Genomic DNA, 21,887 nt, shown 5'->3' with positions numbered 1-21,887 from the left:
CGTTAGCTACAGTGGGCATCTCTGTATCAAAGGACATCTCTGTATCAAAGGGCATTTCTGTGATTCCCGGAATTTGAAGGCAGCAGGGAATCTATTGTCTTAATGATAAATGTCATGTGTTATGCCAGGGTATTATTAAAATTTTTTTTGATAAATCTCAATCCCTCTCTCTCTTTCTCATTCACCCTCTCTCTCTCTCTTTCTCATTCTCCCTCTCTCTCTCTCTATTCTGTCCAAGAGGGGACAGGAGGAGACAATTAGGAGGATGAGCTTTCAGACACATAATCTCCATATTGACTCATAAGAAATAAGAAATATGTCTTTTGTGAGCACTAGTAACCAAAAGGGATCGAGTACCCTGGGAGCCCCCACTGGGTCAGAGATAAGGAAGAGCCTCCTTGTGTTATCATCCTGGATGTGGCCACCAGTGGGGTGGTGGTTTTCTCTCCCCATGTCCTTGGGGATGAAATGCAGTACAGGAAAGCTTCCAGGAGTAACCTTGTGCAAACTGACAGCATGATTAGCAAAGCTGCTGCTCTGCCAGAGCACATAGTAGGTGATTTGGTGTTAGTCTTTGCTAGTGATGCTGCCCTAAAGACAAAGGAAGTTAAGGTCACAGTTGATCTCAATAATTGTTCCACTGCTGAAAAACATCAAGAAAGGCCAACCCAGGGTGGTTACTGTCACTCTTGAGGGAGCCCTTTTTCTGTTATCTCCATGGCATTGCTGAGTACAAACCATGGCAGGAAGAGATAAGAGCAGGTTTTGTGATAAACCAATTTCATTCATTATCCTCAAAACCTTTTTTACAATATTTCAGGTGTTATGGAGTTAGAAAGGGGGAGTCCATTTCTGCTTCATTCCAAATACTTTTCCCCCATGATGTTAGGTGACTCCAGCTGTGTTAGTCAGCTTTTCATTGCTATGACAAAATGCCTGAGAAAAACAACTTAAAGGAGAAAAGATTTATTTTCACTTCTGGTCTCAGAAGTTTCAGTTTATAGTTTCTGGCCCTGACATACACAGTTTAGATTCCTTCACCAAACCTAAAGCCCATAGAGCAGTATTTCATGTTCAGCCAAGACATGGTGGTAGCCATCAGTCAGAAATGTTTTCTGTAGAAACTATGGACCTGTGGTAAGGTACAACATCATGGTGGAGAGAGTGTGGCAGAGCAAAGCTGCTCACCTTCTGGTGACCCAGAAGCAAAGTGAGAGAAGAAGGGGCAAGGACAAGAAGGAGTCCCCATGGGCATGCCCCCGAGGGCTCACACCCTTCAACTACGTCCTACCTCTTACAGTTTCTACCACCTCCCCATAATCCATTCACCTACAAATCCAACAATGGAAGACTCCATCCATGAATTCAGAGCCCTCATGATTCAATCACTTCTCAAAAGCCCCACCTCTAAACATGGCTGCACTGGGGACCAAGCCTTGAACACATGAGCCTTTGGGGGACATTCCAGATCCAAATCGTATCCTCCTAAGGTAGAACACCAAGCTGGCAACTGAAGTGTCCAGGTTCTTCAAAGGAACAAGTCATGGGGACCCTTGATCTGAGTGTTCCTGTACCCGGAGTTATGAATAAGGGACCAGGGGGGCCACAGATAGTTGAGTTGCAAATCCCCAAGGGTGCCTTGTTCTAGCCTGGGAGATGTTGAAATCATAAACCATTCACAGCTGTAACTTCCAGAGACGAACTGAGCCAGGAGGGCTTTCATTGCACCAAAATAACATCATTCCCAGAGGGCTGGCCTGTTGCGTAATTGTTGTTATTACATGCATGGACTGACGGAGAGCGTTTTTCACATGAGCGAGGCTGGGAAATTAAAGTTTGCACCACTGGCCTTTAACTGCTCTGGGACATCCAGGGATTTCAACTCATTGAAGAAAAGCAAAATATATTGAACTTGAAGATATCTGTCACTATTCACTTCTACCTTCTTACCCAACCAATCATAAGCATTTGTCTTACTGAAGCTGAGTTCTCTCTTTAAAACCAGATTCTTTAATCTATGCAATTAAAGCACAGGAACATTTCAATAAAACTTCAAACCGTGAACTCCATTCCTTGATATAGAATATTCCAGCATGTCCTAGAGATTTCAAAGCAGGTAATCAATTCATTCCAAATTTTCAAAAGGAAACTAATCTCAGCTGTGTTTATTTTGAAACTAGAGTACTCTTTAGGATGAAATGAGCTTTACCAAGCACAAATACAGTCATCTCTTGTTGCCTTTGGGGGATTGGTTCCAGGATTCCCTGAGGATACCAAAATCTGTGAATGCTCAAGTCTCACATAAAATGGCCCATTATTAACCCAGCATAGTGTCACACACCTGTAATCCCAGCATCTTCAGAAATTGAGACAGGAGGATCACAAGTTTGAGGCCAGCCTCAGCAATGTAGCAAGACCCTAAGCAACTAAGTGAGACCCTGTCTCAAAATAAAAAAATAGAAAGGCCTGGGGACACGGCCCAGTGGTTAAGCACCCCAACTCCTAGAACCAAAAGTAAAATTAAATTAAAATTTTAAAAAAATAAAATAAAATGGCCCATTATTTGCATATAACTTGCACATATTCTCCCATATACTTAAAATCATCTCTATATTATAATACCTAAGCACAATGTAAATGTTGCACAAATAGCTGTTATACTATGTCGTTTACAGAATAATGAACAAGAAAAAAAATCTATGTGTGTCCAATCAGAGCAATTTTTTCAGATATTTTTCATCTGTGGTTGCTTTAGTACATGGATGTGGAACCCACAGATAAAGAGGGCCAACTCTACACAAAAACAAGGTCTCCCTGTCATACGCAGTTTAGATTCCCTGGCCATTCCTATCCCAACGTACAGTATGTCACATTCAGCCAAGAACTCATGGTCAGCAGTCAGTCAGGAATGCTTTCAATAGAAAGCAATAGAAAACCCAGCCATATTGGTTTATCGTTCTTAGATATCAAGTATCCCAGATGTAAATGGTGCAGTGGCTGTGCATTTCTGTTGGCCTTTCTCAAATGGTCCAAAGATGGCTGTTGTGGTTCCAGCTGTCAAGTCTATATTGAAGATTAGAAGGAGGAAGAAGGGGCTCTGGTGTCTTTCTTAGCACCCTTTCACCTTACATCTCTTTGGTAACAACTAGGTTTGCCTTGACCAAGAAATGGCAGATTTGGGTGGGATTTAAAATTACAATTTTATATCAATTACTGTTCATCCTCTGGGACAAGAGGTGGGACTTACCTTCCTTGAGATCATTTTCTGCCTAAACGTAGTAGAGTTCTCTTTTAAGGCAAGAGGCAAGGGAATGTCTGTAGATACCTATCCCAAAAGACACTTAAAATAGAAAGCATGAGAGACCCACCTCTTGGGTGTACTCTCAACTTTCAGAGCAAGATCCATGAATCCATGATGGTCACTCAGCCAGGCTCACAATGTCATAAGGAATCTGGAATGTGTATTCTGTGAGTCTGAAGGCCCAGTGGGAACACTAAAGGACTCAGGATCATATTTTGTTTCTTCTTTTGATTCTCAAGTTGTGACTTTGGGAGAGGAAAGAGACCTTGGGGCCATGACCTGGAAACTCCTCCTGAGTTGATGTGTTTAGGAAATCAGAGTCATGCCCTCCGGGTGTGAAGAGGCAGTAGCAACTCAGAACAAACTTTCACAGGAGAATCAGAGCCCAATGGAAAGGGGTTCCAAATGGAATTCTGGGAATGGGAGAAACAAACCAAGGTCCTACCACAGAACTGGATTCTCAGAGGGAAGCAATGAGCTGTGGTCAGGAAAGGAAGGTGGAAAAGATGCCCAGTATCCCAGAGAGGAAGGGCAGGAAAGAGGGGAAGGAGAGCCACATGTGACTTCAGAGATCTGGATGTGGATCCATTCCAAACTAACCTGTTTCCCAAGCACCTCCTGTGAAGCAGGCTGCTCCAGAACTGGACACATAACCCAGAATCAAACCCAGCACTGACCTGGAGTCTCTCAAAGGCTAGAGGGGAGGCAGGTGGCTGAGATGTAATCATGGGGTCGTTTAGAGATGCTTGTGGCACTGGAGAAAGGAACCCCAAAGATCACTGATGATCAGACACTTACTCAGACCACAAAAGCCACGGACAGCAGGAGGGATGGCACTGAGGCCTCAGAGAGATAAGGACATTCAATATGGGGGAGGCCTTCTGTGAACCCTGAGTCCACATACCCACAAAGTAACCTTGAAAAGCCAAAGAAAGTAGGAAATCCCCTCCCTGTCCCTGGATGCCCCTAAAAAATAGCCAGGGAGAACCTGGTTGGAATATTGCAACAGAAGGACTTGCTTTGAGCAAAAATAAACCCAAAAGGATCTCCAAGAACGAGAAAGAGTATAAATATACCTGTTTAGAAATTGCTAGAGTTAATTCAACCAGTCTGTAACATTTCATGGAAATTGGTTCATTTTTCAGTGACCTCTCATTGAGACTACTAAAATTCATCTTTCTTCTAATTGAATGCTGTGAACTAAGTCGGACTTTCCCATGAAGTTTACATTACATATACATATACATCTTTTTCAGGGAATTAATGATGTGGAAGTTAGACTAGAGACACTTAGAGACATTTGCCATGTGAATTGACAGTGGGGGGCACTGAAATGGAGTAGTCCCAACCCTTTCAGAAGAGAAGGCAATGATTCAGGCAGAAGGTAGAGGAGTTTGGACACCCTGATGTCTTCTCTTGAATCCTGAGCACTGCTATAGAAACATATTTGCAGAGGTGTGGAGGTGTGTAATAGCTCACTCACTGTGTGAATATTCTTACAATTTATACGCCCAGTCCCCCATTTAACAGTTATCTGGCTTCTCTCCAACTCCTCATTTTTATAAATGTCATATGTTTAAAAAATTGTCTGTGTGTCTTTTTTACATGTGGCCAAATATTTATTTAGGATCAACTTGTAAACATGAAATTTGAAAAGTACAAAAGAAGGATAGCTGCCACCTGGAATTTCCCCTTTAGAACCTTCTCCAATCACCTTCTCTTGAAGGCAGAATTACTCCCTGAATTAGCTAATTTAACTTGACAACTAAAAGGGAACCCAGAAAACAAGTTCCCAGTGTTTTGGCTGAAAGTTACTGGAATAAATAAATTAGAAGATGTATTCAAATTACAGGAAACTTAAGGTTTCGTTTTTTTTTTTTTTCTTCCTTTCTCTTAACCATTTTCCCTCCCACTCATTCTAATAGTTCCCTGCCCAGGCGTGCTCTCTCCATCTCTCCCCACCCTCCCTTTCTCTCCTGCCCTCTCTCTGTCTCTATCTCTGCCTGTCTCTCTGTCTTTTTCTATCTCTTTGTGTCTCTCTGTCTCTTGCTATCTCTGTCGCTGTGTGTCTCTCTGTCACTGTCCTATTTCTCTCTGACCCACCCTTTCTGCCTAGCTCCTATGTATTTGACAATCCCTCAGACTCCCCATCTATTCCTCTAGTCTTAGTTTGCTCTTTGTAAATACATCTGAATAATCTCAGTGGGTGATAAAGCCATGGACAAATTTATACTCAGAGACCTGTATTCGACTTTCTAAGAGTTCTATAGGTGAGCAGATACGAGAGAGGAAGGAGCATTGTTTCCCTCTGGGTGGGAAAGAAAGAAGAAGATCACTAAAGTCTGTGTACAGCATGGAAAATGTCTATAGACCAGGGAGTGTGTGTAACCCACCTGCCTTGCCCCCCTGGCCATCCATGTGGACTCAGATGTACATGGCCTAATGGGCTTCATGGCTGCCTGCCCACGGCCACTTTCTTTAACTGTTCTTGGTTTGTGTGCAGGTGGGAGTCTCTGGTCCTCGTGCTGATGTACCTGATCTACATTGTCATCATGAAGTAAGTGAAATACCTCCTTCGTTTCTTTCCAAAACTGTTTCCCACCTCTAGCATGATGTGAGAAGAGGAGTAGGGGAGAAGATGAGTATCCAACTAGGTTTTTAGTGTCCGCCCTCACACTCATTGGGCTCTTCTGCAGCCTGTTCATAATCTCTGTAATTCTGATTAGCTACTATTATCACTCCCAACCCATATGTGATGCCAGAATTAAAGCTTCATTGTTTCACTCAAGAACCTTCTAGGAACCTTGCACCTTGAGGATCCGGCAACCTTGCATTGGGTTGTCTCTTTCATAAGAAAGGAGGTAAAACTGCACACCATATTTCTGTGTGGACTGTGGGATGAGGGTGACGTGCAATGACTGAAACAGTGAAGCGCTTATCTGCAGACCTTCATTACTCCTGTTGTATTAGTCATCTACTGCTGCATAACAAATTACACCCACACTTAGTGGCCCAAAACCACTAACATGTATTATCTAAGAGTTGGAAATCAAGAAGTTGCTTAACTGCAGAGTTCTAGTTCAGGGTCTCTCTCATGAGATGGCAGGTGAGGTGTTGGCCAGGACTGCCATCATGTACTTGATTTGATGGCAGATCTGCCTTGGCTGTGGCCCACTCACATGGCTAGTGGGCACTGGCTGTTGGTTAGAGGGCTCAGTTCATCACCACATGAGCTTCTCCTTAGTGCTGCTGAATGACTCCACCCAGAGTGAGTAATACCCAGAGACAAAGAGAGAGGAGAAGGACCCTGCAACACATTCTATAATCCCATCACAGAAGTCACACATCATTGCTTTTGCTGTATTTCGTTTATTAGAACCAAGTCACTAAGTGCAGGTCACACTCAAAGGCTGTAATTCACCTACAGAAAGGAAGGGTGTCAGAAGATTTGTTGATATATTTTTAAACCACCGTATCATATGTTATTTTCCCTCATGGAATCAGAGTAGCCTATCATTTTTATCAAGAAAGATATTGCTGATGTCTCCTGTAATCTAAGTAACGTGTAAGCACCATGGTTTTGCAACTGCTGGCTCACATTCACAAACTGTCACTGAGATGAGGAGCTTATAAATAATGCAGAACCATAGCTACAAGTCCCCATGAGAACTGTTTCTTTTACTCTAAATTAGCTCCTAGATTCCCCAGCATATGTAGCTATAGAACTGACCACCTTCTCAAGGTGTGAGAAAGTAGAGAACTTTAGAAATTTCTAGTTTGGACACATCAGGTAGCAGTCTGACTTGATATGTTAAGTTTGTCATGCTGGTGAGGCCTGGAAAAAGTTAATTATGGCCACCAGTGACTGAGAGACCTAATAGGAGAAACCAGTATGGCCACTAGCAAATACCACATGAATCTCAACATAGAAACTAGCCTAGGTGGTGTCCAGCATAGTCTGTAAGTAGTCTGCTGCCCACCTCAATATGACATTCGACTGGGAATAACCATCTTACTCCTGTTTACCTCAAGTAATAAAACCACGTAGGGAATCAGTGCTTCAATGGAGAGACCTCAAACAACATGACCAGTAGTCCATGGAGCCTTTAGATCTTTGACATTCTTTGATATCTTTGGTATTCTCTATTTAATTATTGCACCTTTTAAAAAAGAAAATTTTTGAAGCTCTAAGTTTGGGTTCTCAAAGACTCAAGTGTTCTCTTCTTCCCTTTGAGAAGGGGAATTTGCCAGTTTTTTAGGAGGAATTCATAGGATGTCTGATGTATACCTGACATTGACCTTGGACTTGAATCTGAATTTTGATAAAAGTATGTCCCATCATGAATTCATTGGGGGCTTCACAGAATGAGGTGGGCCTCACGTACACAGTGGTTCTACTAAGGGAAGGGAGGTTGAATATTTTTGCTAGCATGTCTTCCAAGGACATTGGACCTCTTTTCTGAGCCATCATAAAAGCCCATGTGTCATTGTCTAGGCTTGTGGAAGTTTAAGCAAACTCATCCTCTCCTCTACCCCAAATTGTAGCAAATGTGGAAGCTAACGAGGTGTGTTTCTGCTGAGGCTTCAGCTTTACCAACATTCCAGCTGTTCACTTCCAGCAGGATACAAATAAAAGAGCAAATGGAAGCTACCGTGCTGGTAGAATTTTCTGCATAAATTCTGGTCCCAAGTTCTAAATTGAAATCTATGCTCTTTGGCCATCCCCCTCTGCAATCAGAGACTTTAATCATTGGGTTTTATAAAATCTGATTTATAAAATTGCATGCTTCACAATAAAATAGCTTCAGGGTGTAAGCACAAAATTTAAAACATTCAATTAAAAATATAAAACAGAGCAACTGCCATTTTAAAAAAGCAGCATATATTAGAATCATCAGCTGCCTCCTGGGGAGATAGCTTTAAAATGACTTTATATATTCTGTCTGAAGGTCCAAAAGCAATTTTGGATTGGCCACAGAGGTAGGAACCTTAATGGGAAATGTGGCATACAAGGTCTTAGCAAGGATTCTTTCGGAACACCTTGTGCACTTCTTTGGGATTTGTTCCCCAGATGAGGCAGCATGTTCTGGTGGGTAAGAACAAGTGCCTCACATACAGCCCTGGCAGCAGGCCTCACCCTTTCCACTCATTAGCTGTGAGATCTTGGCTCATTTGTTCCTTCATTTTGAATCTCAGTTTCCCCTTCTGCAAAGCAGGAAAAATAGTTCCTACTTCATAGGTTTGTTTTTCAAATAAGGATGGAATGTGGCAGCTCAGTTATTAACCCAATATCTGGTTTCAAGAAAGCCTTCATTGTATGGTATTGTTATTCTGTTATCCAAACCTCAATAAATGCATGATATGCAGTTAGACTTTGAAGGGAAACCCTCATGCAAGTCAGTATTTCTATGGGTAAAATGGTTTCTGAGCCAAGACAGAAGAAACACTGCTTCGCTCCTTTTGTAGGGCATTCTGGTCAAATCCAGAAGGTGGGGAAATCTTTTCAGTAAAAAGAATATTGAATATACACAGAAGTCGACAGAATAGTAAGACAAGCCTGTGTGTTCACCATTGGCCCAACAACCCTCCACACACACTGTGTGTTTCCCTTCCCAACCCCACATAACTGTGACATCTCATAGTCTAAAATATTTTCAGTATATTTTTTAGAAGGATTAATTTTTAATATGATCACAGTATTATTATCAGACCTAAAAGTAGTGCTAATTCCTTAATGTCATAAAATGTCCAATCGATGTTCAAATTCTCAATGGTCTCATAAATGTCAGAGTTTACAGTTTTCATTTAGTCTCATAAATATCATAAACATTTTTTAAATCAGAATCCAAATGAATTCTCCTCATTATAATTGGTTGCACCATGTTTTAGATCTCTCTTCATCTATAAAAACTCCCCCTCGTGTATGTGTGTTGGCAGGGGTGTTTTCTTGCAATGTTTTCTTTCACACAGTTTGGTTGTTTGCTCTGCAGGGATTCCCATGGTTTAGAAATTGATAATTCCATCTTGTGGTTTAGTGCAGTCTGTTCATTTGGCCTCCATGTTTCCTGCATGTCAGAGTTTGATCTAATTCAGGATAGATTATGTTCCAAGTGGGGGCGGGGAGTTCTTCCATCAGGAGGCACATCGATGTTGCTCCTGTTTGGGATGCCCAGCATCTGGATCAGCTACTCAGTGAATATTGTAAAACACTGATGTTCTAACTCTGGACCCCACCTCTTATGAATCTCGGGAGTCTTCCAGGATTGGCCTGTTCACTTCCCTTTACACAGTCAGCATGTCACTTTTGACTAGCTTTCTGTTCTCCTCATGCAATGTAGGAACAACCACCAGGGACTGCAGGAAGGGTCTCATGAAGAGGAGACCCAGCCACAGAGGGGCCCCCTCTGCCTTTACCATGATGACAGTCATGATCCCATAGGCCACCTACCCCCAAGAGGCACTGACTGAACAACCAGGCACGGGGTCTCCAGAGGGCCTCCTGTCTGCCTGTAGGAACAAAAGCCATGTGAAGCAGAAGGAAACAGGTTGAGGGGTCTTCCAGCTGGCCATTTAGAGTTGCCATGCCTTGCTGCTACTCCTATGTGAGGCTGAGGTCAAGCTGGGTGAGACTCCTCAGTGGGTTGTTCCATGACCATGGATCCATTAGATTTTTGAGAGAAGGAAAGAGCAGTAGTGGCTCAAAGGTCTCTGGAAACCCTGTCCAGCTTTGCTTATGAGTTTTGCTTTTAAGTTTATCATGAATTTTGTAGGACTGCTCTATGGTATCCTGTAATACACAAGATCAAGGGACAGGGGTTGGGGGGAACCATCCTGGAAGTTTATATAAACCTCTTTCCTTCCAACACAAGTCTGTTGGAGCATGGAAGAAACACTGTACAATTTTTTCACTCTGTCATTTTGCAGAATTATATAGCCCAGAATTTTTTCATAAAGCTAATATCTCATTACACAATAGTAATAGAGTCACAGGATAAAACCTGGGACCACAGGAGACCAAAAGCAGAGACCCAGATGGCCATCCAACCTGTTCCACATAGACCCTGACATCCAGCCATTAGGTGACAGTAGGGACAAGATGCCTTTACCTTCTCCCATGAAGCAAAAGCCCTGGAGATGTGACCAGAGGGAGGTGGACCTTGACTGTCCTCTGAGCCCTGTCACAGTCCTTCCATTATTCAATCCCAGGTAAGGGAGCTCAATCCCAGAGTCCTTGCCACTGACTCTGAAGAGGTAGTAAAGACAGTTGTGCCATTGTTGATCTCTGTGTTGGCGGTTTGACTTCCACGGGCAGTACATCTTTCATCTGGGAAGTGGAACAAACTGCATGTTCTGAGGGGAAATGGGAGATGAAATAAGAACAACCCTGACCAGAGGCATTGGCTCCCACCCCACGCATCTACACAGGCGCTCGGAGAGTACTGGGGGGACGTTGGGGAACTGGAGGAGTGGTCAAGGCTGACCGACGGTTTCCATTTTCTCCTTCACCAGATATAATGCCTGCATACATCAGTGCTTCGAAAGGAGGACAAAAGGTGCTGGGAACATGGTAAATGGATTAGCCAACAACGCTGAAATCGATGACAGCAGCAACTGCGATGCAACTGTGGTGCTACTTAAGAAAGGTAAGCGGCAGAGCCCTGTGCCCAAGAAGCTGCTGTGCCCTCTCCCCTAGCCACACTCCGGAGCCCCTGCTGCCCTCAAGGGAGCACTGCTTGGAGAGAGAGGAGGCAGGAAACAGCAGTTTCCAGTCCTCCCACCTGCCCTTTGGCAGCATGGTGGGACTGTCTCATACTTGGCAATGAGCCAACTCAGAAAGCCCCATGGAGAGTCTTACAGGAACACATTTTTCCTGGAGGTCACATAGGGAAATGAGGACAAAGAGAAGACCAGAGGTTTCAAGGTCTTGGTTCTGTCCTATTTGGACTGTGTGACCATGAAGCAAGTTACTTAACCTCTCTGGGTCTCACTTTTTTCTTTTGGTAAATGGAAATTATTTTTGTAATGACTAAAGCTGATCAAGAATATAAATGAGTTCAGTGCAATGCTCCATAAATGACAGCTGTTCTTAGGATGTGACCACATCTATTCAGATTCACTTTCAGGTCACATTAACTCCATTCCCAAATAGCCAAAGGAAAATGCCCTTTCTTTTCAAAGTAATTCTTATATTCCATCTATTCCCACAAAGCAGTTGGTATACTATGGGAAACAATGTAGTGCACGCTGATAATTACATTTTTTCATGGAGGAACACAGAAAATCGTTATTTGATTTGCCTGAACTATGTTTCATTTTTCATTTAAAAGTTTTTTTTTTTTTTAATTCCCTTGAAATTTTTTTCCCAGAAAAAAGAGCAAAAAAAAAAAGTAGATTAGAAAATATATAGGTTACTTTCAAGTATATCTTTGACTCTGGGTAATGATTAAACTTTTGAAAATCAAATATTCAGTATATTTTTGAATGATCATAAGTATGTTGAATAATAAAAACTTAAGTATTATTTAGCACCATTCCATGTGAGGATTTAATTTAGTTTCTCCTCTTCTGGGTAGTTTATATCCATAAAGCAAGTACTCCTGGGAGACTGCAGAGAGCTACCTAAAATAAACCTGTGTTTCCAGAGATCATCTCACAGTTTAGCAGCCTGGAAAACAGCAGCAAATGCTGAGAGGCTGGGGGAGGCTCCCATGAGCTGTGTGTACCTGTGGCTCATGTAACGCAAGGGTAAGGCCTTGTCAGGAGATTTTTTCAGGCCTCCCCGCAAATCACTGTACAGGTCCTGTGCCTGCCCCTCTCTGAATATCAGCCCCCTGCAGGTGGACAGCTCATCCACTCCCCCCTTGTCAGCTCTGCTCCCAGGCTGGGCTGCAGGAGGTGTACAGGTCCTCACCGTGACCTCTACCGGGCCTTAACGTCAGTTCTCAGCTTTTAATGGTTCAATGTAAATGCCATTGATATTTGAAGCGTATTCAGGGTTACTAAAGGTTATTTGGATATTTCTCGTGCCCCACATCTAAGTGGTGGGGAAAGAATCCTTGGAGGACAGGGAGGAATTCTCTTACGTCATCATTCCTTCTTACCCTAGTGATGAATGATGCTCGACTTATTCCAAGTCATCTCAAGTGAGCTTTTAATAAGACCCATGGAAAGGAGATGGGGACTCTTCTTCAAACGGATTTACTATGACCTTCCCTGTGACTTTCCATGGGATGGAAGGGAGGGGCAGGGAGAGGGATGGAGGGAGGGGATAAAGATGGAGAGGTGGAGGATGGGTGGGTGGTGGAAGGTAGGTGGGTGGGTGGATGGAAGGTAGGTGGATGAAGGGGAGCAAACAAGTGAAGAGGTGAGGAGGAAAGGAACAGAGGAGGAGTGGGAGGAAAACTAATGAACGCCTCTCTCCTGCTCCTGGCCTCCATGCTATTTTATTTCATCCTTGTCGTTCCCTAGCCAATTTCCATCGCAAAGCGTCAGTGATCATGGTGGATGAGTTGCTGTCGGCCTACCCGCACCAGCTTTCTTTCTCTGAGGCGGGCCTTCGAATCATGATCACAAGCCACTTTCCCCCCAAGACCCGGCTCTCCATGGCTAGTCGAATGCTGATCAATGAGGTATCTGGAAAAGCACCGTGCACATACCACTGGTCAGGGGTGGGACACAAGGGGAAGGAAAGTTCCCTGACATGAAAGAAGAGATCAACCAAAGGTCTACCACAATAACATCCCTCAGTCCTTTCCCAGTATCTCTGCTCTCTGGGCTAGTGGTGTATCCTGGTCCTCACTCTTCTCCACACAAGTTGAAAGACATGGTCTAGCTCTCAGTTATATAGAAACACTTCCCTGTCCCTTTCTTCCTATCTTTTTCTTTCATTCTTCATTCTGGTAGAGCCCCTTGATGTAAATTTGCACAGAAGTAAATGCTACATAAACATTACCCTCATTTAAAGTAACCCAGAGTCTCTGACCTAATTTTCCTTTTTCCAGAGTAGCAGCCTTATTAATACACTAGTCCAGACACAGCTGTGTGGCTTTCTTACAAGGGAACACTGCAACCCAGAAAAGAAAGATAACATCCCAATGCACAGACATCAAGAAGTCACATATCGCAGACATAGAGATGTTCCCCTAAAGGGATTTGTGAGTTCCATTGAGTCAAAAAGTGTTAAATCTTTCCTCTAAGAAGGAGGTTGTATGAATTGATTATTACTTTGAGGAATCTCTTCACATTTGACTCCAGTGTCTTTTGCAAGCATCTCCTTATCAGGGCATGAAGGAAATCCCCATAAGTCGTGTTCTGGGTGTAAGGTACTTGCAATCACTCTGACAATGGAAAACATGTCACTTTCTTTCCAGAGACAAAGACTGATCAACAGCAGAGCTTACGCCAATGGGGAGTCTGAGGTGGCCATTAAAATACCAGTTAAGCACACTGTGGAGAACGGAACAGGGCCCAGCAGTGCCCCAGACAGGGGCACGAACGGGACGCGGAGGGATGATGGTGTTGCCGAGGCTGGCAACGAGACAGAGAATGAAAATGAGGACAATGAAAACAACGAGAATGACGAGGAGGAAGAGGAAGAGGAGGAGGAGGAGGAGGAAGGACCCTACACACCGTTCGATCCCCCCTGTAAGAGGTCCTGCGTCTGGGCTGGGGGAACTATTTTGAGACCACTGAGTGGATACCCTTGACTTGGATGATCTTTTTACTATTCAATTCAAAGAAAGTCTCTGTGTGAACACAAAAATATCTGAAGTTTCTAAAGTGGGCAGGACTCTATTTTAAAAGGTTCAGAACTGACCAAGATGGTGGCACATAATCATGGACTGAAATTTGAATTCTTTGACTAACTGCATTTGGTGGATGGAAGTCCTCTCTGCTATTCTTTGCAGCAGGACCTGTTGGTGCTCAACAGGAAAGACACATGGCCAATGTTAGCAAGGCAGCTTGTGCTGGGGGCAGAGGCCCTTCAGGCCCCTCTACCCCTCCCATTACAGTTAGTTGGAACTGTTCCGCCAAGGTCAGCTGTGGGGACTGCATACCCAGTTCCCTTTGTTCTCACTTCCTGTCCCTTACCCCTAATCAAGTCCCTCACTCCTATGACCAGATTTCTGCAGAGGGGGAGTCATAGGAGATGCAGACCTAGGAAAAAAGTGGTATGCATGTCCTTACTCAGTGAGCTGGCCAAGGACTCTCTGACCTTGAAACAGGAGAGACAAAGCCTGTAAATGCTTTCAGGACCTCATCAGGACTGTGTCCTTCTCTGACTACTGCACTTGAACATTCCAGCAACATTTTCCCCCACCCATTAGCAGAACTGGTAGACCAAACCCAAAGCATACTGCTACTTTGCTAAACCTTCTAGAAGTTTGACTAGTCCAGCAAAGAGTGTTCTGGTCCAATTCACATTCCCTGTCAACTGTGTGAAACTTAATGTGTGAAACTTCTCCAGGATGTTTTAATTTGTCTGAGGGTTTTCTGAAGAAATGCTGATTGATCCAACCAAAAGCCCATTTAGTGGTGGAACATGGGTGAGAATCCTGTGTTGTCTTCAGATACAGGGTCTTGCTATGCTCTATGTCCCTTTGTACCCAGGGGACAGAAAATAAAACAGGCCAGCCCTGTTACTCAGGAGTCCTAAGATAGGCTCTTTGTTAGGAACTGACCAAAACTAATTAAAAAATATCCATCCTGACAGGCCTGCCCTCCAGCCAAATTCCTTAACTATGCAGCCAAAGTTAAATTATTGCTTGTTAGTAGGTTATCTTGATAGGAAAAAAAAAAAAAAAGTAAACAGTAGTCCCCCTTTATCTTTGGCTTCCTTTTCTGTGGTTTCAGTTGCCCAGGGTCAACTTTGATCAACCACAATTAACCACAGATGGAAAATATTCAATTGGGAAGTTAAGGAAATAAACATTTCATAAGTTTGAAATTAAATACCATTCTGAGTAACATAATGAAATCTCACATCATCCTGCTTCATCCTGCCCTGGATGTGATCATCCCTGTGTCTGATATATCCGTGCTGTATACACTACCCTCCCCTTAGCCTTAAAGCCGTTGTGGCGTCTTGGTATCACAGTGCTTGTGTTCAAATCATTCTTATTTTACATAATAAGAACCCCAAAGTATAAGAGCAGTGATGCTGGCAATTTTAATACAGTCTATTGTTATAATGAATATATTTTGTTATTAGGCACTGCTATTAATCACTGCACATAATTTTTAAATTAAACCTTTTCATAGGTGTGTGAATGCATAGGGGGGAAAAAGACAGTATACATAAGGGGTGGCACTATCCACATTTCTGGCATCCACTGAGGTCTTGAAACAGTCCCTGTGGGTAAGGGGAACTGTTACCCTGGCTTTTAGTCCATCTTGCCACCTTGGATCTCTTTCCTTGGCAACCTTCTTCCCTATCAATCAGACCACAATCATCTTAAGGAGTAAGTGCCCAAACACTTCATTCCTCCCTTGCATGCCTTAATTTTTGTTTCCTATTGGTGTATAAATAATTATCAAAAATTTAACAGCTTAAAACAATGCCCCTTGGTCTTGTAGGTTGTAAGTACAGCTGGGATGTCAGAGCCTCAAAATGCCATAGTCAAGGTGTGGACAGGCTGCATTTCCAGAGGCCCTGGGGAGGATCACCCCTGGGCACATGCATTCATGTTGGGGCAGAATTTGGTTCCTTGTGGCTGTACATTTGGGCCTGCTCCCTGCTCCTAGAGGCCCTGTGCGTCCTCCTTACACAGCCCCTCCATCTTCAACTGCATGTATCCTCACATTTCCAACTTTTGGCTTCCCCTTCTGCTTTCAAGGACATTTGTGATTAGATCAGGCCACAAGGTCAGTTGTGCCATAGGACACAGCATTGTCATGGTTCCATAGATCATCTACCCACAGGTTCTGAGGATCAGAGCATAGTATCTGGGGGTCCCAAGTCACAAATTCTGCCTATCATATCCTCATATCCAGAGGCCATCACTTGACCATAATCAAGCCCCCCAAAAATGCTTATTTTGCTAAACTTTTTCACCGATTAAAGAAACAGTAGCATCAATTGAAGAGTCTGTAAGCGGCCAAGCTCTACGTTGGCACTGGGGAAGCCCAGAACCCCCACAGACACCCTCCTGGCAGATACCTGTGTGAAATGAGAGGCAGGCTCCCATACGTGGGCCTCATTACTTGGGGCGACAAAGGGCCCCTCCCATCACATTTTCCATATTTCTCTGCTGGCTGGGAGTTATTCCAGACGTACCTATGGCATTTCAAGGTACAGTCATGCCTCACCTAACAAAGGAGATACATGCTGGGAACCGTATCTTTAGGTGATTTCATCATTATGCAGACATCATAGAGTGTATTCATGCAAACTAAAATAGCTACAACCTGACTAGATCATGTAATCTTATGGGACCACCACAGTGTATGCAGTTCATCGTTGGCCAGAACACCATTATGTGACACATGACTGCACTTGAACCTCCTGATCACTGCCCCACTGTATCTCTGAGACTATGTTGCAGATGACAGAGGTCTTGGGCCTCTGACCACATATTTCTGGTGCCTTGTGTGTTAGCAGACCTGACTGCCAGTGTCCCATTCACTCCCCAAATAGTCCTGTGACTTGGGTGTGGAAACCTCATGCCAGGCATCCAGGTTCTCACCAGTCCTTCTCACCAGGGCATCCCTGGTAAAATGCAGGTCCTGATTCAGATGGTCTGGAGTAATGCCTGAGAATCTGCATTTTCTAAGAAATTCTTCAGTTGGTGCTAATGCTGCTGGTCTGTGGGCCACACTGGGAGTAGTAAGAAACTGGTGACCTTCATGTGACACGGTGAATGTCATGGCTCTCCTAGGACAGGAGATCCTAAATCAGAACCAGGTCCTGCCTCTGCAATGATGGGATTTGTCCCATTGTGACCTCTGTTCCCCTCCTCCAGCTACTGAGAAACCCCATACCTGGACTCAGGAGCTCCATTTTAAGACAAGGGGCCTGCCCAAGTTTCCTTCCCGGGTCAGGCAGGCCGGCAGCGGCTCAATGGCAAGGAGGCCAGAGTGTACCTCAGGCCAGCAGAGGGCATCAACATGCAGGGGAGAATCAGGGAACCTCTTGAGCTTAGTTCTTTTGACCTGAAAAAAGTCCATCTATACCAGGAGGACATTTTTCCTTCTCATGTTCATCCTTCTAGGATGGGGAATGTGCCCCCATGTTTCTGTCACCCAGCTACAGTGCTGGCTTCTCCCCAAGTCTTGACAATTATATGTGTAATTAAGAAATTAGTTATTTTGGAGTATGTCAATAAAAATGTGTATGATGTATACACAAGTATATGCATATATGTGTATGTAGAAATGCATATATTAAGAGATTATATATGCATACAGAGCATGCAATATGTGATTGACATATCTACATTAAACATGTACACGTACATTGTAGATATTTAATATATTGTGTAGGATATATATGAAATAGATACAGGTATTAATATGCCATATGTTCATAGGTGCATATACTGTATGTAGGGGTTGTATACACATAGTATACATATATATCATATACACCTATATCTGCATATAAATATGCATATAAATATGCATATATTCTTCTCTCCTGAGTGAAGAGAGTCTCACCATTCGCAGATAGAAATGTATATGTAGGGGAACACATTTCCATAGAAAAAGGACTAGAAGAAAATACATCCAAATATAAGTTTGTTTTTCTTAGGTAGACTGATATTTGATTTCTATATTTTCCATTTTAGTATCCATTTTTATTGTCTATATAGTCAGAATAAGTGTATATATTAGAAACAAGTCTTCTTACTCCTTAAAGCCAGGTTATTTGCAGAATACAATTTGCTCCTTGCTTCATCTCCCCACTGCTGGCTGACTTGAGAAACCACATGATCACTAGCACATCAGCTCTGTGGAAGGGAACTTTCTTTTCCTAGTTTGGGGTTTTGTCCCCAAGCTCCTGGAGCAGTGCCTGGCACCGAGTGGCATAGAGGACATTCAATAAATATTTGCTAAGTGAACATGTAAACCACTCCCTTTGGGTCTGTACTTGGACCATATGGTAATGGAACAAAAGATGAGATAATGTTCAGAAATTCTGTTGATTCAAAGAGGAAAAAGAAATCATTTTTACCCCTTTATTCAGAAATGGACATTAAGATGAGCTAAAATGTGGCCAATCCCTGTTTGGCTGTTCCTGCTCTTCAGAAGCTTTTAAGAAGCTCCTTTCCACACCACTGGCTTGTTCAAGGAGTTATATTTGTTACTTTAAGCTTAAAGGCCTCTCTCAGATAGTACAGAATTTCTACCTTTAAGGTTGTCATTGCAAAGAGGCAATCATGTAAAGAAAGCATCTGTATCATTTTACTGAGAGTGAAAACTGTGTGTTCCAAAGACAACATCCTCCCTGTGTCAGGTCAAAGTATTTGAAAGCAGCTAAGGGGAAAAAACTCAGAACTCACTGGCACTAACTTGTCCTGCTTGCAACTCTACCTAATTGAGATCATTTTCCAAGCTCATACACTCATAAGTTCTGACTTCTTTGTTCTTTCTCTATTTTTTTTTTTCCTGAAGACTATTAGGAACCAAATTGAGGTCAATTCTCTTCCTACTCATCTGTTTCTTTGTGATCTTTGATTGGGTGTATATTTTAAACCAAACCAAGGTTGTCTCCCTGCAAAGGCACCAGCCATATGGCAGGCCAGCAGGGAGGATCCTAAAAGCTACCTGTGCATAAATGCCTCAGTACCTCATTGCAGGACTTAGGAACATGGAGAATTTCCCAATGCATTTGGGATCCAAAGACCTGGTCATATTCTGGATTCTGCAGCATTTGAAAGCTACTCACGAGACAAATCTCAGAACTTCTCTCTTTGTAAAATCCAGGCACACCTGTTCTCAGAGATCTCATCTTCTGCTTGACCATCTCCAAGACTTAAATCTAACAAGATGCATGATGACTGATGACAGGGAGAACCGTCCCTTTTGTAGTTTTTTTTTCTCCTTGCTTTCATCTGTTGTTGTCAATGAGATACCCTTAGATTCTCCAAAAGGAATAGTTTTCTTTGGTCTGTCTAATTAGGTTGTTCTTAACAATATTATTACTATTAATAGTTATTGATCTTGTGATATACCTTGCACTGTTCATGGTTTTCAAAATTCCCTCCTTTGGGGGAATCTGGAAATAAATGAGGAAGCAAATAAATCTGATGATTTCCTATAGGAAACATTCCTTTGAAGGAAATCCTCCAAGTGGGTGGAGGAAAAATAGGAGGGGAATGGTGAGGGTTTTATTTACACTGGGTTGTCTGAAGGGGTCTGGTGACAGTTTTCGAGTGGTCAGGTGGCCTGCACACCACAGCACACTCAGCCACAGGAAGATCCATGCAAAGAGCCCCACAAGGGCTAAGACCCTGCAGACTGAAAGAAAGTCAAAGGGGGAACATGTGAATAGGAAAACCGGTTGGGAGGAGCCAACTCAGACAAAGCCTTGCAGTCCTTGGTAGAGAGGTGTAGATTTACTCTGAGGGTAATGGAAGCCAAGGAAGTTTCTAGAATAATTTGCTTTCTGAAACTCCCTCTGACTCCAAGTGGTAAACAAATGGACAGACATTGTTCACAGGAGTTCCCTTAGGAAACCAGATCTTTAGCCAGGCCACAGATAAGCAACCTGGGCAAGGGAAGGTCATGCAGATAGTGGGAATACCCTGGTCTGGTTTCCAGGACTGGCCATAGGGATGAAAGCAAGGAAAGAATCAAGAATGACTCAGAGGATTTGCATCGAAGCAACTTGAAAGATTCTGTTGTCTCAGTCCCTATCCCATAATCATCTAATTTAATTCTCTCAGCAACAATGAGAGCTCAGGGTTACAATGTCCACATGTTGCAGATAAGAAAACTAGGGAATTCAAATGGTAACTCAGCTCCAAAGCCAAAAAGTGAGCATGGGACTGTAATACTGTCTGATGAGGAAGCCACGCGGATCCGTAAAGGTCATTCTGCCCTGGCCATCAGAGGGAGGCTGGGGATGCCAGTCATAACGTGAGGTCACCTTTCTACGCAGTTTTAAGAAACTATTCAAAGGCTAGTAAGAGATAATATGAAATAGACCTGGACATTCGTTTAAAAATATAAAATGGGGCTGGAGCTGTGGAACAATGATAGAGTACATGCCTCGTACACACAAGGCTCAGGGTTCAATCCTCAGCACTGCAAAAAGAAAAAAAGAAATTTATTAAATCTTTTATTGCCAAGTGCAGTGATACATGCCTATAACCCCACTGACTGGGGAGGCTGAGGCAGGAGAATTGGAAGTTTGAAGCCAGTGTTAGCAACTTATTGAGACCCTGTCTGAAAATTAAAAAATGAAAAAGAACTGGGGATGTAGCTCAATGGTAGAGGATCCCTCCTTTCAATTTCCAGTACCAAAAACAAAACAAAACAACAAAAAAAAACTTTTATTAATTATTGTTCAAATATTGTAATAAAAATTACCTCCTTAACTCTGGTGGGACTATAAAATGTTTCACATTTTGGAAAACTTTTTGTTTGGCCGTTTCTTGTAAAGTAAACACCCACACCATGACTCAACATTTTTTTCCCCAAGACTTCATCCAAGAGAAATGTAACTATGCCCATCAAAACACTTGTGTAAAGAGGTTCACAACCACTTTAGTTGTAATACCCTAAAATTGGCAACAACCCAAATACCTATATGCAGGAAGATGGATAATCAAATTGTAGTATATTCACAGGATGGAATGCTGCACAGCAAGTAAAAGGAAAGACTTACTGATACATGAACGAATCTCAAAAAACACATCATGTTGAATAAAAGAAGGTAACACATAAACACATTAGATGATTTGATTGCATTTGAAGTTTAAGAACAGGAAAGACTAATCTGTGCTGCTAAGGGTGAAGGTTGACTAGAAAGAAGCATAGAAGGCTTTTTGGAAGAGATGGATATTCCATATCTCAATTGAAGTGTGGAGTATGTAGATAAATACATATTTCTTTCCAGAGGTGAATTAGCAGTTCAGCAGGATGATAATATAGATATAATATATTTGTTAAGATGATATATTTGTCAAAGGTGAGATTACAAGGAACTCAGGGCAATATAGTCACTAGAATAAGCATGCCCAGGTATCTCTGATTTCCAAAGCACTCAGGCAGCACAGAGATGGTACAAGTAGGTCATCTCTGGAAGACCCATCACCTGTTCATACCAGCAAGTAGTTAGTGAACTAGACAGCAATTATTCATTTACAAGTCCTCATCAGCCTAGGATACAAATGTTGAGAAATTCTACCAGATGTTGTTGTCTCAGCTGCCACTTCATAGTTTGAAAAAAAGAGAGAACAGACACACACTGGTGGTCTTCCTAGCTCCACAGCCCACACTTCAAACCCCACACACACACCTACACACACTCCACCCCTTCTGTGCCCTGAGTACCTTCCTCATCTTTTCCTACCTGGCCCATGTCAAACCATGCCCCTAGTCTGGTGTCACTCAGATGTGTCTTGTCCAGTCACTTCCAAAA

The 21,887-nt window shown here is 42.8% G+C and overlaps 1 protein-coding gene across 2 annotated transcripts in view; it reads left to right on the top strand.

Moving 5' to 3' along the window:
* The window catches only part of SLC24A3 (solute carrier family 24 member 3), a 511,438-nt gene that overhangs the window by 459,586 nt on the left and 29,965 nt on the right, over window positions 1-21,887 (top strand). For both annotated transcript variants that reach the window (XM_079123534.1, XM_079123535.1), the window contains exons 9-12: window positions 5,805-5,858; window positions 10,811-10,944; window positions 12,770-12,930; window positions 13,672-13,945. In XM_079123534.1, the coding sequence (XP_078979660.1) occupies window positions 5,805-5,858; window positions 10,811-10,944; window positions 12,770-12,930; window positions 13,672-13,945 (623 nt within the window). The remainder of the gene's footprint in view (window positions 1-5,804; window positions 5,859-10,810; window positions 10,945-12,769; window positions 12,931-13,671; window positions 13,946-21,887) is intronic.

This window comes from Sciurus vulgaris (assembly GCF_902686455.1).
Source record: "Sciurus vulgaris genome assembly, chromosome: 2".
In the NCBI taxonomy this organism is placed as follows: domain Eukaryota; kingdom Metazoa; phylum Chordata; class Mammalia; order Rodentia; family Sciuridae; genus Sciurus; species Sciurus vulgaris.
Note: the sequence above shows the minus strand (reverse complement) of the source record. Positions and strands in the feature narration are given on the sequence as shown.